Genomic DNA, 25,886 nt, shown 5'->3' on the forward strand with positions numbered 1-25,886 from the left:
CTTCCTCCAGGCTCCAGATGAGAGGAACTACCACATTTTCTACTGCATGTTGAGGGGGATGGCTCCAGAGATGAAGGCCAAGCTAGGCTTGGGTCTCGCAACAGACTACTCCTACCTCACTATGGTGAGTTCACCATCACCTCTCACACGACTTCATACAAATTTATAGTAGATTCGTTTATTTCCCTCTAGATATGCATAAGTGAACTTTTTCTCACAACTTTATCAGCGCATATAATCATCAGATTATCTAAAAATGGTTTTCTTCCAGGGTAACTGTACCGAGTGTGACGGCCGTGACGACCTGAGCGATTACTCCAGCATCCTGTCGGCCATGAAGGTCCTTATGTTCACGGAGACGGAAAACTGGGAGATTTCCAAACTGCTCGCAGCCATCTTGCACATGGGCAACCTTCGGTTCGAGGGTGCGTTGGCCGCGTACACACACACGAATCCTAAAATTTGGATTCTCGCGGGAATCAAAAAAGGGATGTTAACATATCAGAAGTTGACCAAGCAGAGGATTCAGGCGGTCACGATGTTACAGCAGCTGAAAGAAAATGAATTTTGTTTCTTCTGTCCACTCAGCTCGTACATACGACAACCTGGATGCCTGTGTGGTGGTGAGGTCACCTGACCTAGTGACGGCCGCTTCACTCATGGAGGTCTGTAAGAGTCTCCCAAGAACACGCTATTAAAAGTGTTCACCTGCCTTCAAGTCTTTGTTGTAGTGTGTAATTATAATCAGTGGATGAAAAAAACTGCACCTTTTTGAGTGATTTAGACTAATTTCATTATTAATTTCATTATAAAATTTGGGTGGTGCAGTGGCTAGCGCCTTTTCTTTTCCAAAGTCTATGTGTCCAAAATCATACATTCATACAGTGGGTTCATTGGAAACCCCAAATTTCCACTGTGTGAATGACAGAGGAAATGGTTGTATGTCTGTATGTGGCCCTGTGATTGACTGCTGTCCATTCCAGGGTGAACCCTGCTTCTCTGCTCATGACGTCTGGGATAGTCTCCGGCTCCCTGAGTGGAGGATAAGCTGTATAGATAATGACTGAATTAATGAATTAATGCATAAAATGTATGTTTTCTGTTGTTTTCTCTAGGTGGAACCAAAGGATGTGATGGTGTGCTTGACGACCAGAACCCTGATCACGCGTGGAGAAAGTGTTGCTACCCCTCTCAACATGGACCAAGGCCTGGATGTCAGGGATGCCTTCGTTAAAGTACTGTATTTCACTTCGTGATTATAACTGATTTTATAAGATGACCAACAGTTTCTGGTGGTTCTGATAAAACGGATTGTTTGGTGATTGTTAACAAGTCTTACCCTCCAGGGGATCTATGGCCGGCTGTTTGTTTGGATCGTGGATAAGATCAACGCTGCCATTTTCAGACCTCCCACCTGTGACAATAACGTTGCGCGCAGATCCATCGGCTTGCTGGACATCTTTGGGTTCGAGAACTTTATTGTCAACAGGTCAGCGAGCTTCCATGCACACAGCATCAGCTTTGCCTGCTTCTTGTCGCTCATTCATTTGACTCAATCCCTTTTCACCGCAGCTTCGAGCAGCTCTGCATCAACTTTGCAAATGAACATCTGCAGCAGTTCTTTGTCCGGCACGTCTTCAAGCTGGAGCAGGAGGAGTACAACCTGGAGGACATCAGCTGGCAGCACATCGAGTTCACCGATAACCAAGATGCACTGGACATGATCGCCAACAAGCCCATGAACATCATCTCCCTCATTGATGAGGAGAGCAAGTTCCCCAAGGTAGTATCTTGATATTTCTTTGGCAAGAACAAGCTAGCAGAAATATGAAATAATAATGACTAAAAAGATTAAACATGTAAAAATGTTGGTCTCCCATGAAATATAACTTTGAATCTCCATCGCCACATTACTTTTAGTTACCTGATTGATGATTGTTTTATGAAAATTTAGAGAGCTTTAAAAGTTTGACATTAGTTATTCAGTGCTGGGGATACACTGTAGAAATATGAAACTTGTCCCGATTGCTTGGAGGACCGTAATCTGTTACTATCAGGGTTGCAGGAGGCTCATAAAAATATACCATTAGTGTCAGGACTTGTTGGTGATTCGCACTCCTCCACAATAAATGTCTTAGGGTGTTAAATCAGAAAATATAATAATTCAAATAAACTGAAATAAATGAAATGGCAGCCATGGATCTCATGGCAGTCAAAAATTGCATAGATAAATAAATAAAAAGATTGGAAGCAAGGAAACGTTTTTTTTCTTGTCATTTAAGTCTGATTTAAATCCCCAAAAAACTGAAATGCATTGCTTGTAGATCGAGAGGACTTGTATAAATCACCATGTCATCAGTATATAGATTTATTTTTTATGAAATAACATTGGCCTACTGTATATGATACTATATATCATTCCAAGAACAAAAATAGCAGCAAAAGGGAGCCCTGGGGGATGTCTTTTGTAATCACAAGAAAATCAGAGTGTAAATCATCTGTTTTGAACTACTGTGTTACTTCAGCGAGATCATTTGGAACCCTTTACGCAGCTCAGAGCCACAACTAAACTGTGTTCTATGTTAAATACGGAAGTATAAAAAATATAATGATTCAAGTAAAGTGAATCAAACCCAGTGTCAAAAAATTGGAAATCCGTCAAAGAACAATGAGGAAGCATGGAGAAAGAACTTATATAATCAGTATGTGGATGTATTTTTTTACTTAATATATAATGCAGAGAACAAAAATAGTGACAAACATATGATATATAGACATCTGAGTCTGTGGTTCAACGGCGGTTCATTGTCTGCCTTCAGGGAACCGATGCCACGATGTTGTACAAGCTGAACACGCAACACAAACTCAATGCCAACTACATTCCTCCAAAGAACAGCTACGAAACCCAGTTTGGCATCCAGCACTTTGCTGGCGTGGTGCATTACGAGACCAGAGGTGACTTTTCTTTTATCATCCCCATCGCAGTTTTACTGTTTATTCAGATTTTCATGTTTGTTTCTTCATTTTACGTGTCGTCAATACGCTGGCTGCCAATTTGCCATTTGTTGTGAGATAAAAAAAACTGGGTCACATTTTTTTGAGTTTAAAATGTTCGTTTTGCATTTGTCGGTTGGATTTCTGCTTCTGTTCTAGCCTGTACGCTCACACCCTACATATCGAGACATGATTTATTTATCTTTTTTGCCAACTTAAATATTTCAGTAATATCTGGGCTCAAAAAATAGCAACATACAGACAAAATGTAGACAGAGGATTGCAACTCCCAGATGAGTGCGTTTTGACATTAAGAAATGGCCTTTCAGAATAAATATTTCAAAATCTGAAATAGTGGGAAAGCAAATTCAATTGCTTGGTTTAAGAGGTGGCAGATATTCTTTTATCTCTTTTATATAAGGGGGTCAATCAAAGATAATTGGGTTGAGAAGATAGTAGAATGCGTACAGGTCACAAACATTGAAAAGTTAACCTTGCTGAAAAAAGGTCAAAGTACTTAAAACGGTAAATGGTCTCCAATTTTAGAATGCTTTCATCACCCTGCGGTTTCAAAGTGCTGTACGCTTAATAGCATTCACACACACAATCACACACCGATGGCGGCAGAGCTGCCATGCAGGGTGTTAATCATGCCACTGGGAGCGACTGGGGTTGTTCAGTGTGTTGCTCAAGGACACTTCCACATGAAGAAAGGGGGAGCCGGAGAATTAAATTCTAAATTAAATTCTAAATTAAATTGAATTCTAAACAATAAATGCATTTTTTTCTCACCATCCATCTCAAAGGGTTCCTGGAGAAAAACCGTGACAGCCTCCACACTGACATCATCCAGCTGGTCCATTCGTCCAAGAACAAGTTCATAAAGCAGATCTTCCAAGCGGACGTGGCCATGGTGAGACCCAAATTATTCCCGACACATTTTCTGCCAGGCTCATTAAACGTATGTTACTGCAACGGCCGACTAATAACGAATGTTTTACCCCCCATTTTTTTTTCTCCAGCTATGGTTAAGATTTTCAAGGTGATGCGGCCTGTCTGAAAGTCATAATGTCTCTGGTGACCTCTGGTTTCCTCTAGCCTCCCTAGCTTTTTATTTTATTTTATTTTATTTTATTTTATTTTATTTTATTTTATTTTATTTTATTTTATTTTATTTTATTTTATTTTATTTTGTTTTATTTTTTCTTGATTTATTCTTTTTTATTTATTTTATAAACACAGCATCCTCCTCTCGTTCTACCGCCTCGTCACTGTTTCCTCTGTCTTTCCCTCCGACTTCAGTTTCTGTGTGGCTATCAGCAGCCCAGCACTCCCACTCCCAAGGTAATCAAAGGCCTATGGCCACTCCTGGCCTGTGTATCTGTGTGTGTGTGTGTGTGTTTTTGCCAAATAAATATCTTTAAGTGGCCTCCAGAGAGTAGCACCCCGTCTCTAAGCTCTTCTTTCTGTTCCACAGGTATGGCAGAAACCAAAGGGGGAGATTTAGCATTAAATTCATTCTGCAAACACCTCGCTTATTTTCTCAAATCTGCGGGAAGAGGGAAGGTGAAACGGGGGGCAACTTTTAAAAAAGGCAAACCTGGGATGAAATACGCCTGGTGTTACAGAATGAATTCCAATAACAAGAGCTGTTTGAGATTTTGCTTAATCCGTCTGTGGTGCTACGTGTTATAAATGTGTATTGAACATTGTCCTCGTCTGTTTTGCAAAATGAATATGAGAATTTTTGATTTGTAGCTCCAGATCCACTTTGGTGACACTTATTGAGGAAGACGTGTCGTTTATTTGGTGATTTGATAAAAGGTTGTAAGGGTCATCTCATGAAGTCCTTTTGAATTTCATTTTTTTCCTTTCACATTTTCTGTTTCACTCATTCAGCAAAGTAAATTCCAGTACAAAACTTTTTCTCCTTTTTTCTTAATTTTTTTTTTCTCCACTTTCATTGCTCCGCTATCAAGCGAAATTTGTCCGGCTCAGTTTCAAAAATAATTTCTCACCACCCCATTGCATATGCTGTATTTTATTCTTCGGCCATCTGCCGAAATTAATGATTTTTTTTTTTAAATTTTTTTTTCACATTAAAAAGATAGTCTGATGAAGCGGCAGCCAAAGTGTGTGATTAGATCATCAGTCGATGCACACCGAGCCAAATACACAAATCTCCCATCACCTTAAAATTGGGAAAAGTTCTAGTCTCAGTTCCCACCCCCTCTCCCAGACCTCCTTCACTTCCCCAGAGATTTCATTATTTCAACTCATTAATTCACCACTTTCCACCATTTGAGGGAACAAATTATTAAAAAAGATGATGTGGTTGGATGAATAATGATGTGTGTGTGCATGCATGTGTGTGTCTGTGTGTGTGTGTGCATGTAGGGTGTGGAGACCAGGAAACGCTCTCCTACTCTTAGCAGCCAGTTCAAGCGCTCCCTGGAACTGCTGATGAGGACCCTGAGTGTGTGTCAGCCATTCTTTGTGCGATGCATAAAACCCAACGAGCTCAAGAAGCCCCTGGTGAGTTCACACAGGTCGTTCGATGCGCTCGATATCGACCAGGATGAACCAAACGCGTGCCGTGTCAAGGGAGAAAAGGGAACACAAAGATGTGTATAAAGCCAACATCTTTTGGTAGTTGATGATACATATATAAAAATATATCATGATGACAGCACATAAAGGGAAAACAGCATTGAACTAATTCAGCTGCAAAGTGACGGATCCATGGATCCTTATGTGAAAAAACGGGTATGACCGTAGAGATGTAAGCTACTAACAAATCAGAGGACTTTAAAAAAGATTTTGGAAAAGACTTGTGGAAAACTATCATCTCATACTTGCTCACATCTAAAGACAGGTTTTTAGAGTATTAAGTCCCAGCCTAGTCTTAGAATTAGATATTTCAAAGACTGTCAATCTTATAGGGTTACTATTTACAAGACTAGATTCTTTCAGCAAATTTTCCCCACCATGCAATGTTTTCACCGGGTATTTGCAGAGCCTCTGGTGTGGCTGAACAGAGAGATAGAGATGGAAAGGATGTACAGCGGGTCTTGGTGGTTGAGGATGGAGAGGGAAATGCATTGACAGATGCTAGAAGAGTGATGGGAAGATGGAAAGAGTACTTTGAATTCTCCACTCTGTCGTTGGAGAGCTGAAATTGTAGAACAGCTCCGCCATCTGCTCTGCTTTCTGGGCACTTTATATTGATCAGGACAGGTCTTGCCCTTCCTGTTTATCCATACCACCAACAAATACCGTTTCAGCCGCCAATAACGCTCTGGTCACTGTTTGCCTACCAGATTTCTTGTTTCCGGTTTTGTTGGAGCTCAACTATTGGTTGTTGGTCGTGTTACGTCACTGTAAAAACTGAAAGGCTTGTGGTGATATAAAACACGTTTGATACTTTCCTAAGCCAATGACGAGGAAAAGACTGACCTAAAAAAGTTCAGATCACCACTTTATACTCAACGATTGTGATAACGCGCCGTGACTCCAGTACAACTCTGAACTTTCCTTTCGGCTTTCAATTGCTAGTCTTTGACCATAAAAATCTTTAGGTGTATGCCCGGCATTAGTTGGAAGAAGGCAACTCTGACAACCTGATAATGCGAATGTTAAAAGGAAACATCCCATCACTGTTTTGAATAAAACTGTCATCCAAGGGCAGAATGAAATTATCTTGCAGATGAGACAGCGTGGCAGGTTTCATCGATACTCATTTCCATCTGGGTTGAGTTCAGAAGCAGGAAATTTGCTGATTTTTAACAGCAGCCAGAAAGTAATCAAGTCTACGTCTCTCTGATGAAATGTAAAGCTGCAGATCGTCTGCATAGCAGGAAAAGATGGAATCTGTAAATATAACAGTAATGGGCCCAGAGCGTAGCCTTGTGGAACCCCATACAGGATGTTATTAAACCGAAAAAAGGTCTCTAGTCCAGCAATATATGATTATTGACACACACATGCACACACATACACACACACACACAGAGGCTTAATTGCATTGATACACTGCAGCTAGAGTGCGATTCCTTTTAGTTTGTGAATAAATACTTTGAGGATAAAAGAAACCGTGCTGCTTCCTTTCATGCTGTGTAGGAGTGATCCACCGGCCAACTTCTGCCTTGAGGAGCTGACAAACAAATTTCCTTCACAAGTTTCAAGCTCTTGATCTTCTGAAGAAAACTATTTATTTTATTATGAATCCGAGTTCCAAAGTGAAGACGCAATTTAATGAACTGGCTCGCATCCCTGGCATAAAACGATCATTATACACAGCGGAGTGATTTGAAGGAGGACAAGTTGTTGCATTCTAGAACATTAACTCGTCTCTACTCCGTCTTCCTTCCCAGTTGTTCGACCGAGGGCTGTGCGTCCGCCAGCTGCGTTACTCCGGCATGATGGAGACCATTCGCATCAGGAGGGCCGGTTATCCCATCCGATACACCTTCGCCGAATTCGTGGACCGTTACAGAGTCCTGTTGCCCGGAGTCAAACCCGCCCACATCCAGGTCAACAGCCGCCACTCTCTGTTTTCATTTCTGCAATCTGAGAGGCGTCATTGTGTGAGGTCTTTTAGCATTTGATTTATTTAAAAGACAAAAATGATCCAATTTGATTTTAAGTTTTGTTCAATGTTATTATACTTTACTAATCCCAAGTAGTTAGGGTCCAGAGCAACAGAGAGTGTGGAAAAGAGGCAAAGATACTTGCTTAAGCAGGTTGGAAAGGATGGAGAAAAGTGTCAGAGGTGCGATGTGATAGAAGACTATCAGCCAGAATGAAAGGAAAGGTGTACAAGACAGTGGTGAGACCAGCGATGCTGTATGATGTAGAAACAGTGACATGACCAAAAAGACAGGAGGCTGAGCTGGAGGTTGCAGAGATGAAGATGTTGAACTTCTCTTCGGGAGTGACGAGGATGGATAGGATCAGGAATGAGTTGATCAGAGGGACATTTTAGATGTTTTGGACAGATGGTCAGAGAAGCCAGACTGAGATGGTTGGATCACGTACAGCGGAGGGATAGTGAATATATTGGTAGACGGATGCTGGAATTGGAGCTGCCAGGCAGGGGGTCTCGGGGAAGACCAAAGATTTATGGATGTAGTAAGAGAGGATATGAAGGTAGTTGGTGTGAGAGAGGAGGATACAGAGGTTAAGATGGAGAAGGTAGATTCGCTGTGGTGACTCCTGAAGGGAAAAGCTGAAAGGACAAAAAGGAGACACTTGATCAATCCCTCACGGGAAAGTCCTCTATATTTAACCCATGATGGATGAACCATGAGCGGTTGTCAATCTTGCAGCGCCTGGGGAACCAAGAATTTTTGGTTCCAAGGACGAATGCTCAAACCCCCTTCACCAGGTCGCCCCCCTCCCCAAAAGTTTAGAGTGGCACATAATCGGGCTCGTCCGGGATTTGAACCCGGGACCTCTCACACCCGAAGCGAGAATCATACCTCTAGACCAACGAGCCACAGTTCATTGTCTCGTTGAAATGGTTTTCGAATACTATATCTGGACAGATATGCAGAGTGGAGGGAAGTCATCACATAAAAATTTGGTGTACCTATTTTAAGAAATTCTTCAGTCGTCTTATATTAATATTTTTTCTTTTTTTTTTTTTTACAGGAAGATCTACGAGGGACCAGCCAGCAGATCGTGCAAGCTCGCCTGGGGAAACACGATGACTGGCAGATTGGGAAAACCAAGATTTTCCTGAAGGTTGTCATGGAAACCCTGCACAATAACAATAACGTCCGGACGCCAGAACTGAACCTATCCTTTCTTTCACTGCACGCTCCTCCCGCCAGGACCACCATGATATGCAGCTGGAGATCGAGCGGGACAAGGCCATCACTGACAAGGTCATCCTTATCCAGAAAGCTGTTCGTGGACTCAGAGAAAGGTTTCCATTTTATTTTTATTTCGTCAACAGAGCCACAATGTCTTTGAATTGTGCACGGGGAAAGAAAAACAATGGTTCATTTAAGCAATTAAAGTAAAGGGAAGCAGGCTTCACTAATCATCGAAATACTGCCAGAAGATCCCCCCCAAAAAAATGGACCTCCAACATTTCCCGTTCGGCTCAAATGGAAGTTATTCTCTTTGCTCTCTCTGGGGGGGTGGAAAGGTCATTTCTGTCTCCTGCCCTTCATCTCCATCAGGAACAACTTCCTCAGACTGAGGACAGCTGTGATGTTCATCCAGAAGGTGTGGAGAGGTTATCAGTCCAGGAAGAATTACCAAATTGTAAGTGCGTTTCAGTCTCAATGTGCAGTTTTATATCGTTTTATGGATCATAATGATATCCAACTTTGTTTAATCGAGCCTGATATTATGGCTTTTGCCAATTTATACCTTTTAGTCTGTTTTTCTACTTGATTAATCCTGTTCAAATCTATTTTAATGCATGAATTATTTTCCTTTTAACACCTATTATCATTAGTTTTACTCAATTTAATTGCTAAGCTCTTGATCTCAGTTTAACTCACCTACTTCCTCCTTTTTAATATTTCCTCGCTTCTCCTTTGTCCTCATTCACTATTGAATATTCCACCCCATATTTTTTAGTTTTAGTAACTGGAATCTAACCCTTTTTTTCCCGAAATGTTCTCATTCATCCTAAGATTATTTCTCCTTTAATAACAATATCTTTTCTATCTTTATTTGAACAAATCTCAATTTGATTCAGCTTTACCTTACATTTATACCATAATAATCTTCTAGTTTTCAAATCGAAAATTATGAGACTGGAGTTATTGCTCCCTTATTTCTTGACTTCCTGACTATCGTGCGGCAACTCAGTGCCGGTGGTTCGATTCCCACCTCCTTTCTGCAAGTCGAAGTGTCCTTGAGCAAGACACTGAACTGCTCCCAAGTAGATCCCGATGGCCTGGTTAGCACCTCGCATAGCAGCTCTGCCGCCATCCTGGTAGATAGGTATAATTTGAGACCGTTTACCATTATTTAAAAGAGATTTATTAGAATAGCATAAACAGATGGGTGTGCAAGAACTCGTCCCCTGTGTATACAAACCTCTTGCTAATGCAAGTGTCACAACTAAGGTGCCACCCTCCTGCAGAAATAGTCTCACACACTCTCCTCTCCTTCAGATGCTGTCGGGCTTCGTGCGCCTCCAGGCCGTCTACCGGTCGAGGAAGTACTACAAGAGTTACCGCAAAACCCGCCTGCGCATCACGCTCATCCAAGCCCGCTGCCGGGGGTTCCTCATCCGGCAAACATTTTGGCGGCGTCTCCGCGCTGTCTTGACCATCCAGGCCTTCACCAGGGGCATGATAGCCAGGCGCCTCTGCCAGCGGCTCAGGGCAGAGGTAAAAAACTATTACGTTTACTACTGCTACTTAAATCGCCTGAAAGTGCCAGACAAGGATGGGCATTTGTGTTGAGGCTGGCGCAGCGCTGCACAAGAAAAGAAATTACGTATTGCAGTTTTGTGAAATTGTGATGCCTTACTGTTCCTGTATTGCCATGATGACCACGTTACACTTCTTAATATATACATATACTGCTCAAAAAGATAAAGGGAACACTTGAACAACACAATGTAACTCCAAGTCAATCACACTTCTGTGAAATCATAGTGTCCACTCAGGAAGCAACACAGATTCATTTTGACTTGTTTTAAGGACATTACATCAAAGTTGGATCAGCCTGGAGTGTGTTTTTACACTTTAATTTTGAGTGTGATTCCCAATCCAGACCTCCATGGGTTAATACATTTGATTTCCATTGATCATTTTTGTGTGATTTTGTTGTCAGCACATTCAACTGTGTAAAGAGCAAAGTATTTCATAAGAATATTTCATTCATTTAGATCTAGGATGTGTTTTTAAGTGTTCCCTTTATTTTTTTGAGCAGTGTATATAGCAGTGGCGTGTGCTGAGGTTCATGGCTGGTGAAGCACTGACTCCTTCAGAGTCAGATTTGGAGTAAGAACTCCAAACAACTTTTTCCTCACACACATCACATACATATTTTGCCCAGAATTTTTTTTTCTGTGACGGTTGGCGGAGTGTACGGACCCAAACGCAACACAAGACTCCGCACCAGAAGAGAGAGTTCATAAAAGCTCTGGCAGCAAATGAACAGATAGGAAAGGTCAATACCGGGACGCCAGGTGGGAAAATTCTGGCGTTCATTAATGGGGCAGGAGCCTTGAGGATGGGCAAATTTGGTACTGGGAGGCTGGGAAGGAGAACACTGAGCATCCCAGTGGGCATGGTGGGAAAAGAAGAGGGACACAATCCCTGCACAACTCAGAAAGAAAGATAGAAAAAGGGAGATGACCCTGCAACTAGGGGGACTAAAGCTATTTAATGGGTGGCAGCTGTGACCCAGGACCCAATGCACCTCTTGTTTTTGTTCTGGGCAATTCATACCCATTGTAAATGAAAATAAAAAGGAAAGAGTGGTGTATTCCACGATTTCAATTTTGACCCTCAATTAACTTATAGTTTTTTTATTAAGCTTTAAATTCTGCTATTTTAATCTATATTTATACAAGTTGCTCATCAGGAGGATGGCAAGGAAAATGACTCGATAAATCTTTTTGTTTACTTAATCACAGTATTTTTGAAAACATTGAAAACCATTTGTGGTCTTAGCTATGTTTGTAAACAAACTCCGGTTTGTTGTAAAAGTCCCACATATATTTTCTTATTTATTTTATCCTATATTCTTTATAGAAGGATAGTGGCAACAGCATCCTGCCAGCTCACATACAGATGTAGGACAGTATTGTCTGCCTCACCTTAGGGCTGTACTCTGCCGTTTACTGTTTACTTACATGAGATACTTTGCACAGGCTATAGAGAGTCGTGATGCAGATAATATTATAATTTCGTAAGTCATCATATCGGCGACATGCTGAGAAACAGAAATGAGCACACGCCACTCTGCCCAGTTTGTGAGGAACCGCGCAGGCAGAGTCAAGGCTCGGCTCACCGCCGCCTCTCTTTAGGTTTCTGCTTAGGGTTAGATCAAGAAATGCGCAATTCCTGCTACTTCAACTTCAAGAATGGTTAAAAATAACTGAAATCCTACAGAAAACGCAGATCAGATCAACGTCATCATTATTAGTTTTTTATGTATTTCATGACGACAGATGAATTAGACCTTGTGTGAAACTTATTTTGTTAAGTTTTAATTTTCAAACCCATTTGGTTAATTTTACATTAATCCCAAGTTGGGTGTAGCAGATTAAACTCATGGTTTTGGGGTCATTGTCTCCTGGACTTCCGGTCACGACAGCCTGTGCCACACGTTACAAACAAGTGAACACAAATCTGCCTTAATGCACCTCCCAACAACAGTTGGCAGGAATCCGGATGGAGATTTACGGTGATGTCCATTTGACCTTGGTCATTAGAATAGATACTTATTTTCTGTGAAATATTTTGTTTTAAATTTAATGAGAAGGATTGTATACACTGCATCTGTGTTGCAGCGGAGACATGAACGTGATCGCGGGGGTTTTTACCATTGAACCCCTGATTGGATAAAAGGTGTTATACCAGTATCAGTAACCATGTTTGCCTATAGTAGATTTGCTGCCATACCCTTTGAATCCTTGACTATGAGCATAATTTATACTTTTTATTCAAGTGCTTGTTTGAACCCAGTTGCATGTTAAAACAATGAAAATGACTGTGATGTCAAAGACTGTATGTGCTTTTTTTTCCACTGCCATGTTCCACAATTACCTGTTTTGAATAAATCGACTGTTTTTTTCAAATGTTTGCTAATTCTCAATTTTGTCATCAAGTCGATCATAAATAGCCTGCAGAGAGATACCAAATAATTATCTTGACCGGGCCGCCGTTTCCAGGTTGCAAGACAAGGACGAGGTCGGCGGGGTGGAGTTGTATGCCTCGAGAGCGTGCGGTGAAGAGGATCGTTGACGAGCAGCAGCTCCTCATTAGCATTTGCCAATAATTTTACCTGTGTGTGTTTGTGAATGTGTGTGGGTGTGTGTGTGTGTGGCAGAATAACTATACCTGGAGGTTAACATTAGAATTCTAGATCACCGTACTTTAGTTCTACAAATAGCATGTCAAGCGTTCTATGTATTGTGCTCAGCTTTAAATAGTTCAAATGTTTACAGTTTCCCTAAACAATCCTCAGTCTCGGTTAAGAATGTGTTCCCGGCGCCAAACCCACGTCTAACACCCACGCCTGACAACCCCACCCACCTGTGCGTCTGTTTCCTCCCCCCGCAGAAGCAGCGTCGGCTGGAGGCCGAGCGCCAGCGCCTGGCCGAGGAAGAGGCGCTGAGGAACCAGATGACGGCTCGGAGGGCCAAGGCAGAGGCCGAGAGGAAACACCAGGAACGGCTGGTCCAGCTGGTCCAGCAGCAGGAGGAGCAGGAGAGGGTGGAGAAGGAGGAGGCTAGGAGGAAGAAGGAGCTGCTGGAGCAGATGGAGAGGGAGAAGGCGCAGCCCATCGACCACTCCGACATGGTGGACCGTATGTTCGGCTTCCTGGGGAACTCTGGACCGTTGCCCAACCAGGATGGGCAAGCGCCGGCCGGCTTCGAGGTGCGCTCAAGACTCAACACAAATAAAGAAAATTCTGTAAATCGGAGGTTTTCATAACGGTTTTCGGCTCAGGACCTGGAGAATGTTCCCCGCGGCGAAGAAGCCGAGGAGGAGGTTCTGAACGAGGCCCCGCCCTTACCCGATGACGAAGAGGAGGACCTGTCGGAGTACAAGTTCTCCAAGTTTGCTGCCACCTACTTCCAGGGGGTTTCCACCCATACCTACATCAGGCGGCCGCTGAAGCAACCGCTGCTTTTCCACGAGGACGAAGGAGACCAGCTGGTGAGCCCGAACCTGGATCACGAGATCTTGTCTCCCGGCAGCGTTTTATTTAGCCAATGCAGCTTCGGGGAAGTTCACACTCCTGAATGGTTGTGAGCTGAGACCCCTGTCCCCCAGGCTGCGCTGGCGGTGTGGATCACCGTGCTGAGGTTCATGGGGGACCTGCCGGAGCCCAAATCTCAGCTGGTCATCTACGACGGCAGCGAAAAGATCCCCGTCATGACCAAGATCTACGAGACCCTTGGCAAGAGGACGTACAAGAGGGAGCTGCAGGAGCTGCAGGTGAAGGCGGAGGTGAGAGAAAATGACATTAGCCTTCAGCGAAGCGTCCGCAGGCTTCATTCCCTACCTTTTTGCCTTTCTCTGACTTTTGAACGAAATGTGCATTTGTGTACCTTCATTTCTCTACAGAACAGCTCAATAGACAGCCAGAAAAGGAACAGCGTCAGACATAAGCTGGTGTCCCTCACCCTGAAGAGGAAATCCAAGATCACAGAAGAGGTGAGGCCATGTGCTGTCCCTGTGATGAGCTCATTCCCGGCTCTTCTCCGCGCTCTCCATACCTCTGCACGGTCGACCGATAAATAGTCGAATAGACCGATCCTCCGCCTTCTTTGGTCCCATTTGGGTCCCTCTCATTCGCGCACATGTATTCTCTCTTACTGCAACCAACCTTCAGGGCATATCTCCACCTCTTGAGATGTTCCCCCACCTGCTCCCTCCTCCCACTACGCATCACGAAAACAAGATGAGTTCATCTATTTCGTGGTTTCTCGAAACGCCGTTTTGCAGGTGACGAGGCGGCTGACCGATGGAGATTTTAGCCTTCAGGATAACAGCATGCTTGAGGACCGGCCCACTTCCAACCTGGAGAAACTGCACTTCATCATAGGAAATGGCATTTTGAGGCCCGCCCTCAGGTACTGTAAGCTCGATGTTTATAGCACTCCAGGATGGGACGTAATAACCACCAAGATTTGTTCGTTTTCTCCCGAACCTCTCCTATTTTGAACCTTAATCCGACCTACAGAGAAGATTAACTTGTTAACATCTCAAGATGCGAAAATCACAAAATTAATTCCTGTCAAGGAAAAGTTACGGCAGAGCTTTGACAGAGACACAAATTTGTTAATTGATATTTTGATACACCAGGTAATTAACAAAAGCCCAGAGTCATTTTTTTTTTTTTTTTTTTCCAGGGAGTAAGTCTTGTTTTGTTCGATCTTGTTATTCTGCCTCTCAGGGATGAGATTTATTGTCAGATCTGCAAGCAGCTCAGTCAGAACCCATCCAAGAGCAGCCACGCCAGGGGGTGGATCCTGCTGTCTCTCTGTGTTGGCTGCTTTGCCCCGTCTGAAAAATTTGTCAAAGTAAGCTCATATTCATATATCTATATGTGCATATTATAATCATTATCTTTTAATTTTTGATCAGCGTTTTTCACCCACATTTCCTCTGTCTTGTCAGTATTTACGGACGTTTTTAATAAACGGGCCACCTGGGTACGCTCCGTATTGCGAGGAGAGGCTGCGGAGGACTTTCGTCAACTGCACAAGGACTCAGCCGCCATCATGGCTGGAGTTACAGGTACGCGATGGGTCAGAGTTAACATGAGAATGACCACAGGATCATATACTCCTAAGAAACAAAATATCATAATATGAGTGAAGGACACTGCTGGCTTGGAAAAGTAACTTTTTTACAATCAAAAATGAAAAACACAATTGCACATTGCATGTATATGTGTGTGTGTGTGTTTACCCCTAGGCCACTAAATCCAAGAAGCCCATCATGCTCCCGGTGACGTTTATGGATGGTACGACCAAGACTCTCCTGGCGGACTCTGCTACCACCGCCAGCGAGCTGTGCAACGCCCTCGCCGACAAGATCAGTCTCAGAGATCGATTCGGCTTCTCCCTCTACATCGCTCTGTTTGACAAGGTACAGCGGCGTAACACCGGTTACCTCGTATGACCTTGCGTTTTCCCTTTTGTGATGATGTCAGGTCAATTATAACTGCATTTTAATATCTGAACATCTTGAAGATAACCGTCTGGAGCCAAACTCAGACCTTTCTATCTCAGCCCCTGTAGGGAAGAGAAACTTCAAATATTAGTAAAAGTGTAAGCTAATGCTCATTGTTACTGCGCTGATGCTTGAGCTGCCCCAGATCAGGTTAGGCACTAAGTTAGGCTATGCAGTGTGTGTGTGTGTGTACGTATGTGTACCTTTTTGTCTTAAAAAAAAACAAAAACAAACCCCAGCTTACTGTTCTGTATATTTCCTGTGCATCTTGTATTTGCAAGTGTTATTTGCAGTGCTTATGTCCTCTATTGTAAGTCGCTTTGGATAAAAGTGTCTGCCAAATGTAATGTAATGTAATGTAATGTTATCATGGGTGGCTGCGACTCAGTTGTTAGTGTGGGTTTCCTTCCAATCATGAGATTGGGGGTTAAATTCCCGACTCCTTCTGTCTACATGTGGAAGTATCTTTGGGCAAGTCACTGAACCACCAAGTTGCTCCAGGTTAGCGCCTTGCATGGCAGCTCTGCCACCATCAGTGTGTGAGTGTGTGTGACTGCTATTGAGTGGAAGGCGCTTTGTACATGCAAAGCAGTGCAAGTGTCCCATAAATTGGATTTTGGAATAAAAACATTTTTTTTATTCCTCTGATAACCCATCAGGTGTCATCTCTGGGGAGCGGCAGCGACCACGTGATGGACGCCGTCTCTCAGTGTGAGCAGTACGCCAAGGAGCAGGGTGCCCAGGAGAGGAATGCTCCGTGGAGGCTGTTCTTCAGGAAGGAGATCTTCAGCCCCTGGCATCATCCCGCCGAGGACTACGTGGCCACAAATCTCATCTACCAGCAGATCGTACGCGGGGTGAAATTCGGAGAGTACCGCTGTGAGAGGGTATGGAGCTTTGTCACGGTTAATGTGTGTGTGGCGATACTAATGTTATAGGACATAATACAGATTTGTTGAGTCCATTTATCTCCATGGAGAGTATGATGTCAAATATCTGATTAAAGATTGCAGTACTAAAAACTTGGGAGTGAATATCCCATTCCATGTACTTCTGTATTCACGCCCAGGTGGGAGGAAAAACTGAAACTTGACCCTTTGAAATTTGTCGCCTAAAGGCAGGCTAGTCTTAAAACCGATGGACATGTTTCAGCATTTGAGGGTTTGCTTGCTCTCAAGTCAATATTTGTCAAGTCAAGTCAGGCTCTGGAGGAGCAGATCTGGACATCACTCTTTAAAATGATCGAAAGGAACCCAACAAGTCCCGATGAGAAAACAATTGGTGATAGCAAGGCGGCCAGACTGCCTATTAGCTTACGGACACCTCGGACAGAGAGCAAGAATGTGGCAGAGACAGAACGATGAATGAGGGTTGGGAGCAACAGGCACAAATCTCATACCGATAAACCAATAATAGCAGTAGTGATGACAATTACACAATAGTTGCTGCCATGATACAATAATAGCTTTCGCAGAAATAATGGTGGATTTCAAAAAGTAGCTCAATATTTCTTACGTAACATCAGGATGAAGTATTACTCCTTGCTTGGACATTTGGTTAGTCATTTGTTTGTTTTGTTTATTGTTATTTCTTTAATAAATATTAAAGGTATTGTTTATCATTGCAAATATTGGCATGTATCTGTTGTATCTGTTAGTAGTTGACTTGTCTTCTGTCTGGCAGGAAGAGGACCTGGCCGAGTTGGCCTCCCAGCAGTACTATGTGGATTACGGCTCCGACGTCCTGCAAGATCGCCTCCTCAGCCTCATCCCCTCCTACATCCCCGACAGAGAGATCACCTCAACCAAGACTGCAGAAAAGTGGGCTCAGCTCATCATCAGCGCCCATAAAAAGGTAACAGCCACATCACGCGTGTTTAAAAACATCTTTTTTTTATGCTTAACTACTACTTAACTGTGCAGGGAATGCACATGAAGAGGAGGGAGAACACGCAGAAGGTGAAAGAGGACGTGGTGTCTTTCGCCCAGTTAAAGTGGCCTTTACTCTTCTCGCGCTTCTACGAGGCCTTCAAGTTCTCAGGTTGGAAACACAAAGGTCGCAGGCGGAGTGCCAAATCCCGGTTCGTGTGGCCGCTCAACGTTTTTATTGACTTTTCTTCCCAGGGCCGAGTCTGCCCAAGAACGACGTGATCGTTGCGGTGAACTGGACCGGGGTTTACTTCGTGGATGAGCAGGAGCAGGTCCTTCTGGAGCTTTCTTTCCCAGAAATCATTGCCGTGTCCAGCAGCAGGTACTTTCCGCAACCGTGAGTTACTGAGAATAGTTATTGTTAAGTACCAAATATCAGAATTACATCCGGTGAGAACACGTGTCTATGATTTTCCGTGCATGATAATATTGAAAGAAAAAAATTGATTTTGGCCTTCAATTGCTTTTTGCATTCTATTCTTAACTTTATAATCGTGATATAACAACAATAGCAATACAGGACAATACTACACTGGAATACACAGAGAAACGGCAATGTCAAAAATGTGACATTGATGAATGTTTGACTAATCTAAAGCGATTTCATATGAATAATTTTCAATTGCAGCTGGATCCAAGAGTCATTTCCGTTATTTTGGTTGGTTAGAAATGGTCAATTCATGCAAATACGGATTTCGGAAGACGGCATGGTTAAAAGCGGGCTAAATATAGCTTGAAATGAGAGATCATGACCTTTTCCAGAGGGGGCAAGCTCCAGGGCCAGAGCTTCACCCTGGCTACCATCAAAGGGGACGAGTACACCTTCACCTCCAACAATGCTGAAGATATCCGTGATCTGGTCGTCACTTTCCTGGAGGGTCTGAGGAAGAGATCCAAGTTTGTGGTAGGACTGCTGGACTGTCCTAACCCAGGTAAGATTTTGATCGTTTTCCTTGACAGAACACTAAATTCTATTCGGTCTTATTTTTTGTCTTTTGGAGCTTTTTAGGGAGAGTGTTTAAGTTGTGCTCTTTCCCAGCAGGGGCAGATTCGAATTTTCTAAGTTTCTCCAAGGGGGATCTCATCATACTGGACGAACACGACGGCGAGCACGTGATGAACTCGGGCTGGGCTCACGGCGTCAACGACAGGACCAAGCAGAGAGGCGACTTCCCTGCCGACTGTGTCTACGTCTTGCCCACTGTCACCCGGCCACAGTATGACATCGTGGTAGGTCCGATAATTAGGTAATATTCATCTTCATAAGAGACACTGTCACTTGTCAAGAAAGATCTTCTCGACACCTCGTCTTGCTCATTCACAAATCATTCACTCCTATTATCCTTTCCTCTCATTTCAGGCTCTGGTAACCATGACACCAGATCAGAGGCGAGAATCCATCAGCGTGTCCCAGATGAGCCTGTCTGACAACGAGGACAAAACCAGGGCCTACACACTGGAGGAGTTCTCCTACGACTACTTCAGGTGTTGTACCTTAAACCCGATGCCTAAACATCGTATGTCCTTTTACAAACCACAATGACGTGAAACGTAGACTGCATGATTTGCAAGATCACCAAGCGTCATTGTCCGTTTCTCCAGGCCTCCTCCTAAAAGCACACTGAGCAGAGTGATGATTTCCAAAACTCGAGGGAAGGAACGCCTGTGGAGCTGCACCCGGGAGCCTATCAAGCAGCCGCTGCTGAAAAAAGTGCTGGCCCACGAGGAGCTCAGCCAGGAGGCCTGCCTGGTCTTCATGGATATCCTTCAGTGGACTGCAAATTTATCAATCTTTGAATGCGTATTTTATATATTTTATTTCTCCTTTATTTAACCAGGAAAGTCCCATTGAGATTAAAAGCCTCTTTTTCAAGGGAGTCCTGGCCAAGAGGCAGCAAAAGAATACAATTACATTTAAAATGAAATTAAAATGCCATACAAATCATAGAAAACAGTTACAAATCTGTGAAGTCGACTCATCTGAACTTAAAGCCGCTCAATGGAACAAGATCGAGTTTCCAGTCCTTTTGCAGCATGTTCCATGTAAGGGGGGCAGAATAGACAAAGGCCTTTTTTCCCACTTCCATGCGGACAAACGGAACAGAAAGAAACAGGAAGTATTATCTTCAGCTGGTTGATGTTTCAAGGTCCTGGTTTTCCTGTTACAATTCATCACAGGTCATGACTCTTGGTTTTAGGAATATTCATCCCTTCCTTATTTCAGGAGAACTTTGCCACCATCATCATGGTCATCTGAGACCGTAAATTGCCCAGCTGTGTGAATGGTTGTATGTCGAGAGTGGTTGCATCTATATGTTGTGTGAATAAGAGCGTGAATGGTTGTGTGTTTCTTTATGGGGCTGATCCAGGGCGACCCCCCCATTCCCGCCCCCCCCCTCACCCAGTGATAGCTAGGAGAGGCTCCAGCACCTCCCAGGATAACCTATATAGATCAGCGGTCTCCCACCTTTTTTGTATCAGGGGCCAGTTCAATGCACGAAAATGTTTCCGCGGACCGGTTAGAGGCATGGGGGTTCAAATGTCAATTTTTTTTGTCACAGTTCAAATTATTGAATCTGAATACGATTACACTTTATATTAGGCAATTACAATATTAAGTGCGGCAGTAAAGCGAAGGCAGAAACTGTTGTTTTTCAAAATAAGATCCAGAAGGTCTCTTTGCGGACCAGCACCAAATGATCCAGGGGTCGGGGACCACTGGTATAGATAATGAATGAATGAATGAATGAATGAATGAATGAATGTCATTGACTTTTGGAAGACTGACTGAAGTTACCCTCAATCTAGCTGCAACAATGAGTGACTGGACACGGCTTCTTAACATTAAGCTCCACCCGTGATGAGGTACATGGGCGACTATCCGTCCAAACGAGCGCGATCTGTCAACGAGCTCACCGACCAGATATTTGAGGGCGCACTGAAAGCCGAGCCACTGAAGGATGAGATCTTCTGCCAGATTCTCAAACAGCTCACAGACAACAACATCAAGTGAGCAAAGGGAGGGATGACCAAATCGGGAGAATTGCTGATGATTTAGACCTTACTTAAACATGACAGATGGATGACTCCTCTCTTGATGGGAAAATATGAAATATTAGGCACAACGACGGTGACAGGAAATGTCTCATACAGACACACATCCTTATTACTCTTATGATGCACGATAGTCTGGGGTGCCATTCTGAGATTCATCAGACTCCTCCTCAATATCATACTGAGCTATTGCTTTTCTACCTTCAAGTTCATTGTGTGTGTGTGTGTGTGTGTTTGTGTGTGTGTGTGCCTGTGCACGCAGGTACAGCGAAGAGAAGGGCTGGGAACTGCTGTGGCTCTGCACCGGTTTGTTTCCGCCCAGTAACATCTTGCTGCCTCACGTGCAGAAGTTTCTCCAGGCCAAGAAACACTATCCACTCGCTCCAGACTGCATGCAGCGGCTGCAGAAAGCCATACGGTAATACACACACACACACACACACACACAATGCAGTACATAAACAAACGGAAACATATCCCCCCTTGATATACAGTAAATCCATTTCACGTCCCTTTCAGAAACGGATCGAGGAAATATCCCCCTCACCTGGTGGAGGTGGAGGCCATCCAGCACAAAACCACTCAGATCTTTCACAAAGTCTACTTCCCTGATGACTCGGATGAGGTTTGACTTGACATGAATCGGCGTAATTAAGACATAAAATTAAATTGTTCCCATGTACTCTACACCGGCCTTTATACTAGTCAATTTACAAAAAAAATAATTACTGCTATCATTTACCATCATCACAATAAGGGAATTAAGTACTTTATTTGATATGACGGGATAGTTATTGGGCTGTATGGTGGTGCAGTGGTATTTTCTGCCTCGGTTTGATTCCAACTGGGGGGGCTTTTGTATGGAGTTTGCATGTTCTTCAGTTTCTTCCGGGTTCTCCAGTTTCCTACCGCAATCCAAAAACATGCCTTAGATTGATTGGAGACTCTGAAAATTTCCCCGTTGTGTGATTGAGGGAGTGAATGGTGATATGTGTCTATATCAGTGATGTGCAGTCAGGAGAGGCAGGAGAGGCTGTGCCCCATTTGCCAATCTTGGAAAGAAAAAAAATGCATAATGAAAAAAAGAATTAAATGGTTATATTTATCAGTGATTTGCACTATAGAGGAATTTTTCATTTAACTTTGCCAGTTTTTGATTGTGTTTTATTCAAAATCGCTAGATTTTCATATTTACTGCTCAAATACTGAGAAGAGATGCGCGGTGAGGCTTTGGACTGTCGAGCCTCAACGTAGATTGCACAATGACAGCTCACTGCAGTCATGCTCTGCACTAAGATCGTATTGCTGTCTCTCTGTATGCCGCTTTTAAAATGTTGAAATACTTTTGCTGTTTGAACCACATTTCCAATATACAGTGTTGACGCCTGTCAACAATTGTCTGAGGGCTAGTTTCTTGTGCTGAGCGATCATAAAACAGCTGCGAAGAGCCACTAAGTGAGGCATGCAGTTCTCCTGCCTCATGGTAGGGGGCGGTCGTGATTCCAGGGATTCTTTTTGCAAATCCTTGGCTGCAGAATACAGTGCCTCACCAGCCATGAGCCTCACCGCACATCACTGGTCTATTTGTGGCCCTGTGATCGATCCAGGGTGAACCCCACCTCTCACCCAATGACAGCTGGGATCGGCTCCGGGCAGCCCCGCAACCCTGAGTTCATGATAAATGGCATAGAACATGAATGAATGAAAGAATTAATAAATGAATGAATGAATATGTAATGATTAACAATCACAAATATTCAAAAATAACCTATAACAGAAAACAAATAATGTTGTAAACATCACAAGCGGTTTCAGGCGTGTCGTGTTTGTGTCGCAGGTGTTCGAAGTAGAGTCGAGCACCAAGGCCAAGGACTTCTGCCACAACATTTCCGGACGCCTCATGCTTAAATCCTCTGAGGGTTTCAGTCTCTTTGTCAAGATCACGGACAAGGTGAAGGAGAAGATCGATCGGCAGAAGATGCAACTTATTTCTGAATTCATTTTAAATTGCTCGCTGGGAATCTTGACAATTCAAGATGGATCTTTTGTTTTTCCCCAGGTTATCAGCGTGCCGGACGGGGACTTCTTCTTTGACTTCGTGAGGCATCTCACCGACTGGATAAAGAAAGCCCGGCACTTGAAAGACGGTAAACTGAGACTCACGGCTGGAGGAATTTCTATCTTTGAATGTGTAACTTGATGTAACTGCTGCTTTCCTTCTTCCCGCTCCCCACCTGCCCCAGGTGTAGTGCCTTCACTGACTTACCAGGTTTTCTTCATGAAGAAGCTGTGGACCAACACCATTCCTGGGAAAGACTCCATGGCCGACTCAATCTTCCATTACTACCAAGTGAGCACAATCCCGAATTTTATGAGCGCCTATCACCCATCTGCTATATATAGCATAAAAGTACATTCCACAATTTAATTGATTTAATTTAGAATTTATGTCTATAGAGTAGCACTTTTGTTCATTCATTCATGCATTGTCAATACAGTCAGGGTCGTGAAGGCTATCCCGGCTGTCATTGGCCGAGGGGTTCACCCCGGACCAATCACATATAGGGACATTCACTTCCTCATTCTCATATTATATAGAGAAAAACAACCACATACTCTTTCATTCACACATCATATAAAGTCATACAACCTTTCACTCGCTCATTGTCTCGTCCGGGAAATTTAGGCTCTCCAATTAACCTCCTGCAGTGGGAGAAAACCAGAGAACCCAGAGGAAACCCAAGCAGACACGACAGTATTTAGGCTTAATGACAAAGCGTCTGTTTATTGTGTTTTTTTTTTCTCTAAATAGTTTGTTTTTATGGTATTTGTCACTTTATTTTTGTCATTAAGCGCTTATCTGGCCTCCCGCGTGTATCTTTGTTGTCAGGAGCTGCCAAAGTACCTGCGTGGCTACCATAAATGTTCCCGGGAGGAGGTGCATCAGCTGGCAGCGCTGATTTACAGGGTCAAGTTCGAGGACGATAAATCCAACTTCCAAAACATTTCCAAGATCCTCAAGGATCTTGTCCCGCAGGACCAGATTAGGCTTCTGTCCCCCGATGACTGGAAGAGGGTGAGAGTCTGGGTTACGGGACACTGCGTCACACATTGAACTCACTTTGACTTTAACAGGAAATAGACTTATGACTTGCAGATTTGATTTGGAAAAAATAAAAAATAAAACTGGAATAAATGGAGGTTTTGACATCAATCACCTCTTCGGTTCTAGCACAGAGCTGATAACTTTCTAAATAAAGAGTGTTTTATACTCAAATTTTAGATTCATAGAAATGCATACAGCCTAACTGGGGACTTTACCAAGTGAGTTGCTAATGCTATCATTGCATGTGAAAATGATACTATTGAATGAATGAATAATATGTAAATTAAAAAAACAAAAATATTTTGAATCAATATAAAAGGAAGGACAGTACATCAGTAACCAAATCATATATGAATAGATTTGCTGATCATCCAGATTATCATGCATAAATTATAGATATATGAAAGAAATGCTAGTACGTTTGTCAGTTAGACAGTATGGTGATGAGGTGTTTAAAGCTTCAGAGTGACAGCATGAAGGTTCCTTGTTCGATTCTGATGGGCAGTGGAGGTCAGTATGGAGTTGGCATGTTCTTCCCATGTCCCTGTGGGCTCCTATGAATTCTCCAGTTTCCCCCCACAGTTCAAAATCACGCAGGCATTTGAGGTTTTTATGTGACAAAGTACAACCTTACCCTCTCTTTGGTTTTTCTTCTTCCAGTCAATCATGTCCTTGTTCAACAAGCATTCGGGGAAAACTCGCGAAGAAGCCAAACACTCCTTCCTTAAGATCATCTTCAAGTGGCCCACATTTGGCTCCGCCTTCTTTGAGGTCAAGGTAAAACACACCGCAAATGATTCAATATCGGATATATATATCCTGTACATGTATATGTGTATTTATCAGTGACGTGCGGTGAGGTTCATGGCTGATGAGGCGCGCCTACCATGAGGCAGGGGAACCGCGTGCCTCACCTAGTAGCTCTTCAGGGCCATTTTATGATCGCTCAGCACAAGAAAATAGCAACACACATAGAGTTGTTGACAAAAAACACGGTACATTGGAAATGTAGTTCTTACAGTAAAAGTGTTTAAACATTTTAAAAGCAACATACAGAGAGACAGCAATACTGTCAGAGCATGCCAGGAGTCAACAGTTGAGGCTCAGCAGTTTGCGGCCTCAATGCACGTGTCTTCTCAGTATTTAAACAAAAAATGTGAAAATCCAGTAATTTTAAATTTTAAAAAAACAATGTAAAACTAGTGACGTTAAATGAAAAAATCCTTTATAGTGCACATTACTGATACATATAACCATTTCATTCTTTTTTTCATTTTACATTTTTTCTGTCCAAGACTGGCAAGTGAGGCATGGCCCCTCCTGCCTCCCGTCACTGCACGTCACTGATATACACACTTAGGAGTCCAGGAAGGTTTTACGCTTTTTTTCTTCCCACAGCAAACAACTGATCCAAATTATCCTGAGACCCTTCTGATTGCAATCAACAAACACGGAGTCAGTCTGATCGATCCAAAGTCCAAGGTACCGCCCTTACAGAGTGAAGTGTTGCATGTGTGTGTGAGAGTGGAGACGTGACGCCTGTGTGTTCTATGTGAATCCGCAGGACATCCTCACTACCCACCCCTTCACCAAGATCTCTAACTGGAGCAGTGGGAACACCTACTTCCACATCACTATCGGAAACCTGGTGCGAGGCAGCAAACTGCTGTGTGAAACCTCGCTGGTGAGTCGCCTGATTACTTTAGATAAACAGAAAGAAAGACAAAAACAAAGAAAAGGAAAGAAGACAGAAAGAAAGAATGAGAGAAAGAAAGATACACAAGGAAAGAGAGGATGAAAAAGAGAGAAAGAAAGAAGATGTTTGGTGTATTGTCTATTTATGAGAAAGAAAGCGGTGAAAAAAAGATAGAAAGATCCCAGATGACACACACACACTTATGAACACACACAGAGGCC

The 25,886-nt window shown here is 43.2% G+C and overlaps 1 protein-coding gene and 1 non-coding gene across 7 annotated transcripts in view; one reads left to right on the top strand and one right to left on the bottom strand.

Annotated features, from left to right (window-relative positions):
* The window catches only part of myo7ab (myosin VIIAb), a 40,498-nt gene that overhangs the window by 14,438 nt on the left and 174 nt on the right, over positions 1-25,886 (top strand). For 2 of the 6 annotated variants that reach the window (XM_086161052.1, XM_086161054.1), the window contains 41 exons: positions 11-124; positions 272-425; positions 589-665; positions 1,116-1,235; positions 1,347-1,489; positions 1,573-1,783; positions 2,820-2,955; positions 3,801-3,907; positions 4,297-4,338; positions 5,392-5,529; positions 7,368-7,526; positions 8,647-8,739; positions 8,829-8,923; positions 9,183-9,267; positions 10,131-10,349; positions 13,257-13,574; positions 13,647-13,856; positions 13,974-14,150; positions 14,268-14,357; positions 14,649-14,776; positions 15,100-15,226; positions 15,324-15,443; positions 15,624-15,797; positions 16,541-16,768; positions 17,565-17,735; positions 17,804-17,921; positions 18,005-18,131; positions 18,572-18,741; positions 18,849-19,039; positions 19,170-19,294; positions 19,412-19,569; positions 20,665-20,818; positions 21,126-21,281; positions 21,383-21,488; positions 22,701-22,814; positions 22,923-23,010; positions 23,107-23,213; positions 23,754-23,939; positions 24,630-24,746; positions 25,368-25,451; positions 25,534-25,653. In XM_086161052.1, the coding sequence (XP_086017178.1) occupies positions 11-124; positions 272-425; positions 589-665; positions 1,116-1,235; positions 1,347-1,489; positions 1,573-1,783; positions 2,820-2,955; positions 3,801-3,907; positions 4,297-4,338; positions 5,392-5,529; positions 7,368-7,526; positions 8,647-8,739; positions 8,829-8,923; positions 9,183-9,267; positions 10,131-10,349; positions 13,257-13,574; positions 13,647-13,856; positions 13,974-14,150; positions 14,268-14,357; positions 14,649-14,776; positions 15,100-15,226; positions 15,324-15,443; positions 15,624-15,797; positions 16,541-16,768; positions 17,565-17,735; positions 17,804-17,921; positions 18,005-18,131; positions 18,572-18,741; positions 18,849-19,039; positions 19,170-19,294; positions 19,412-19,569; positions 20,665-20,818; positions 21,126-21,281; positions 21,383-21,488; positions 22,701-22,814; positions 22,923-23,010; positions 23,107-23,213; positions 23,754-23,939; positions 24,630-24,746; positions 25,368-25,451; positions 25,534-25,653 (5,757 nt within the window). Of the gene's footprint in view, positions 1-10; positions 125-271; positions 426-588; positions 666-1,115; positions 1,236-1,346; positions 1,490-1,572; positions 1,784-2,819; positions 2,956-3,800; positions 3,908-4,296; positions 4,339-5,391; positions 5,530-7,367; positions 7,527-8,646; positions 8,740-8,828; positions 8,924-9,182; positions 9,268-10,130; positions 10,350-13,256; positions 13,575-13,646; positions 13,857-13,973; positions 14,151-14,267; positions 14,358-14,648; positions 14,777-15,099; positions 15,227-15,323; positions 15,444-15,623; positions 15,798-16,540; positions 16,769-17,564; positions 17,736-17,803; positions 17,922-18,004; positions 18,132-18,571; positions 18,742-18,848; positions 19,040-19,169; positions 19,295-19,411; positions 19,570-20,664; positions 20,819-21,125; positions 21,282-21,382; positions 21,489-22,700; positions 23,011-23,106; positions 23,214-23,753; positions 23,940-24,629; positions 24,747-25,367; positions 25,452-25,533; positions 25,654-25,886 lie in introns of all 6 variants that reach the window. The other 4 variants (XM_086161055.1, XM_086161056.1, XM_086161053.1 and 1 more) reach the window with 3 other exon arrangements.
* On the bottom strand, positions 8,420-8,491 carry trnap-cgg (transfer RNA proline (anticodon CGG)). The gene has a single exon. It is a non-coding gene; the product is annotated as a tRNA-Pro (tRNA).

The sequence above is a fragment of the Fistularia commersonii genome, chromosome 15 (genome assembly GCF_037954325.1).
Source record: "Fistularia commersonii isolate RoL2024-O1a breed Wild chromosome 15, RoL_Fcom_v1.0, whole genome shotgun sequence".
Classification (NCBI taxonomy): Eukaryota; Metazoa; Chordata; class Actinopteri; order Syngnathiformes; family Fistulariidae; genus Fistularia; species Fistularia commersonii.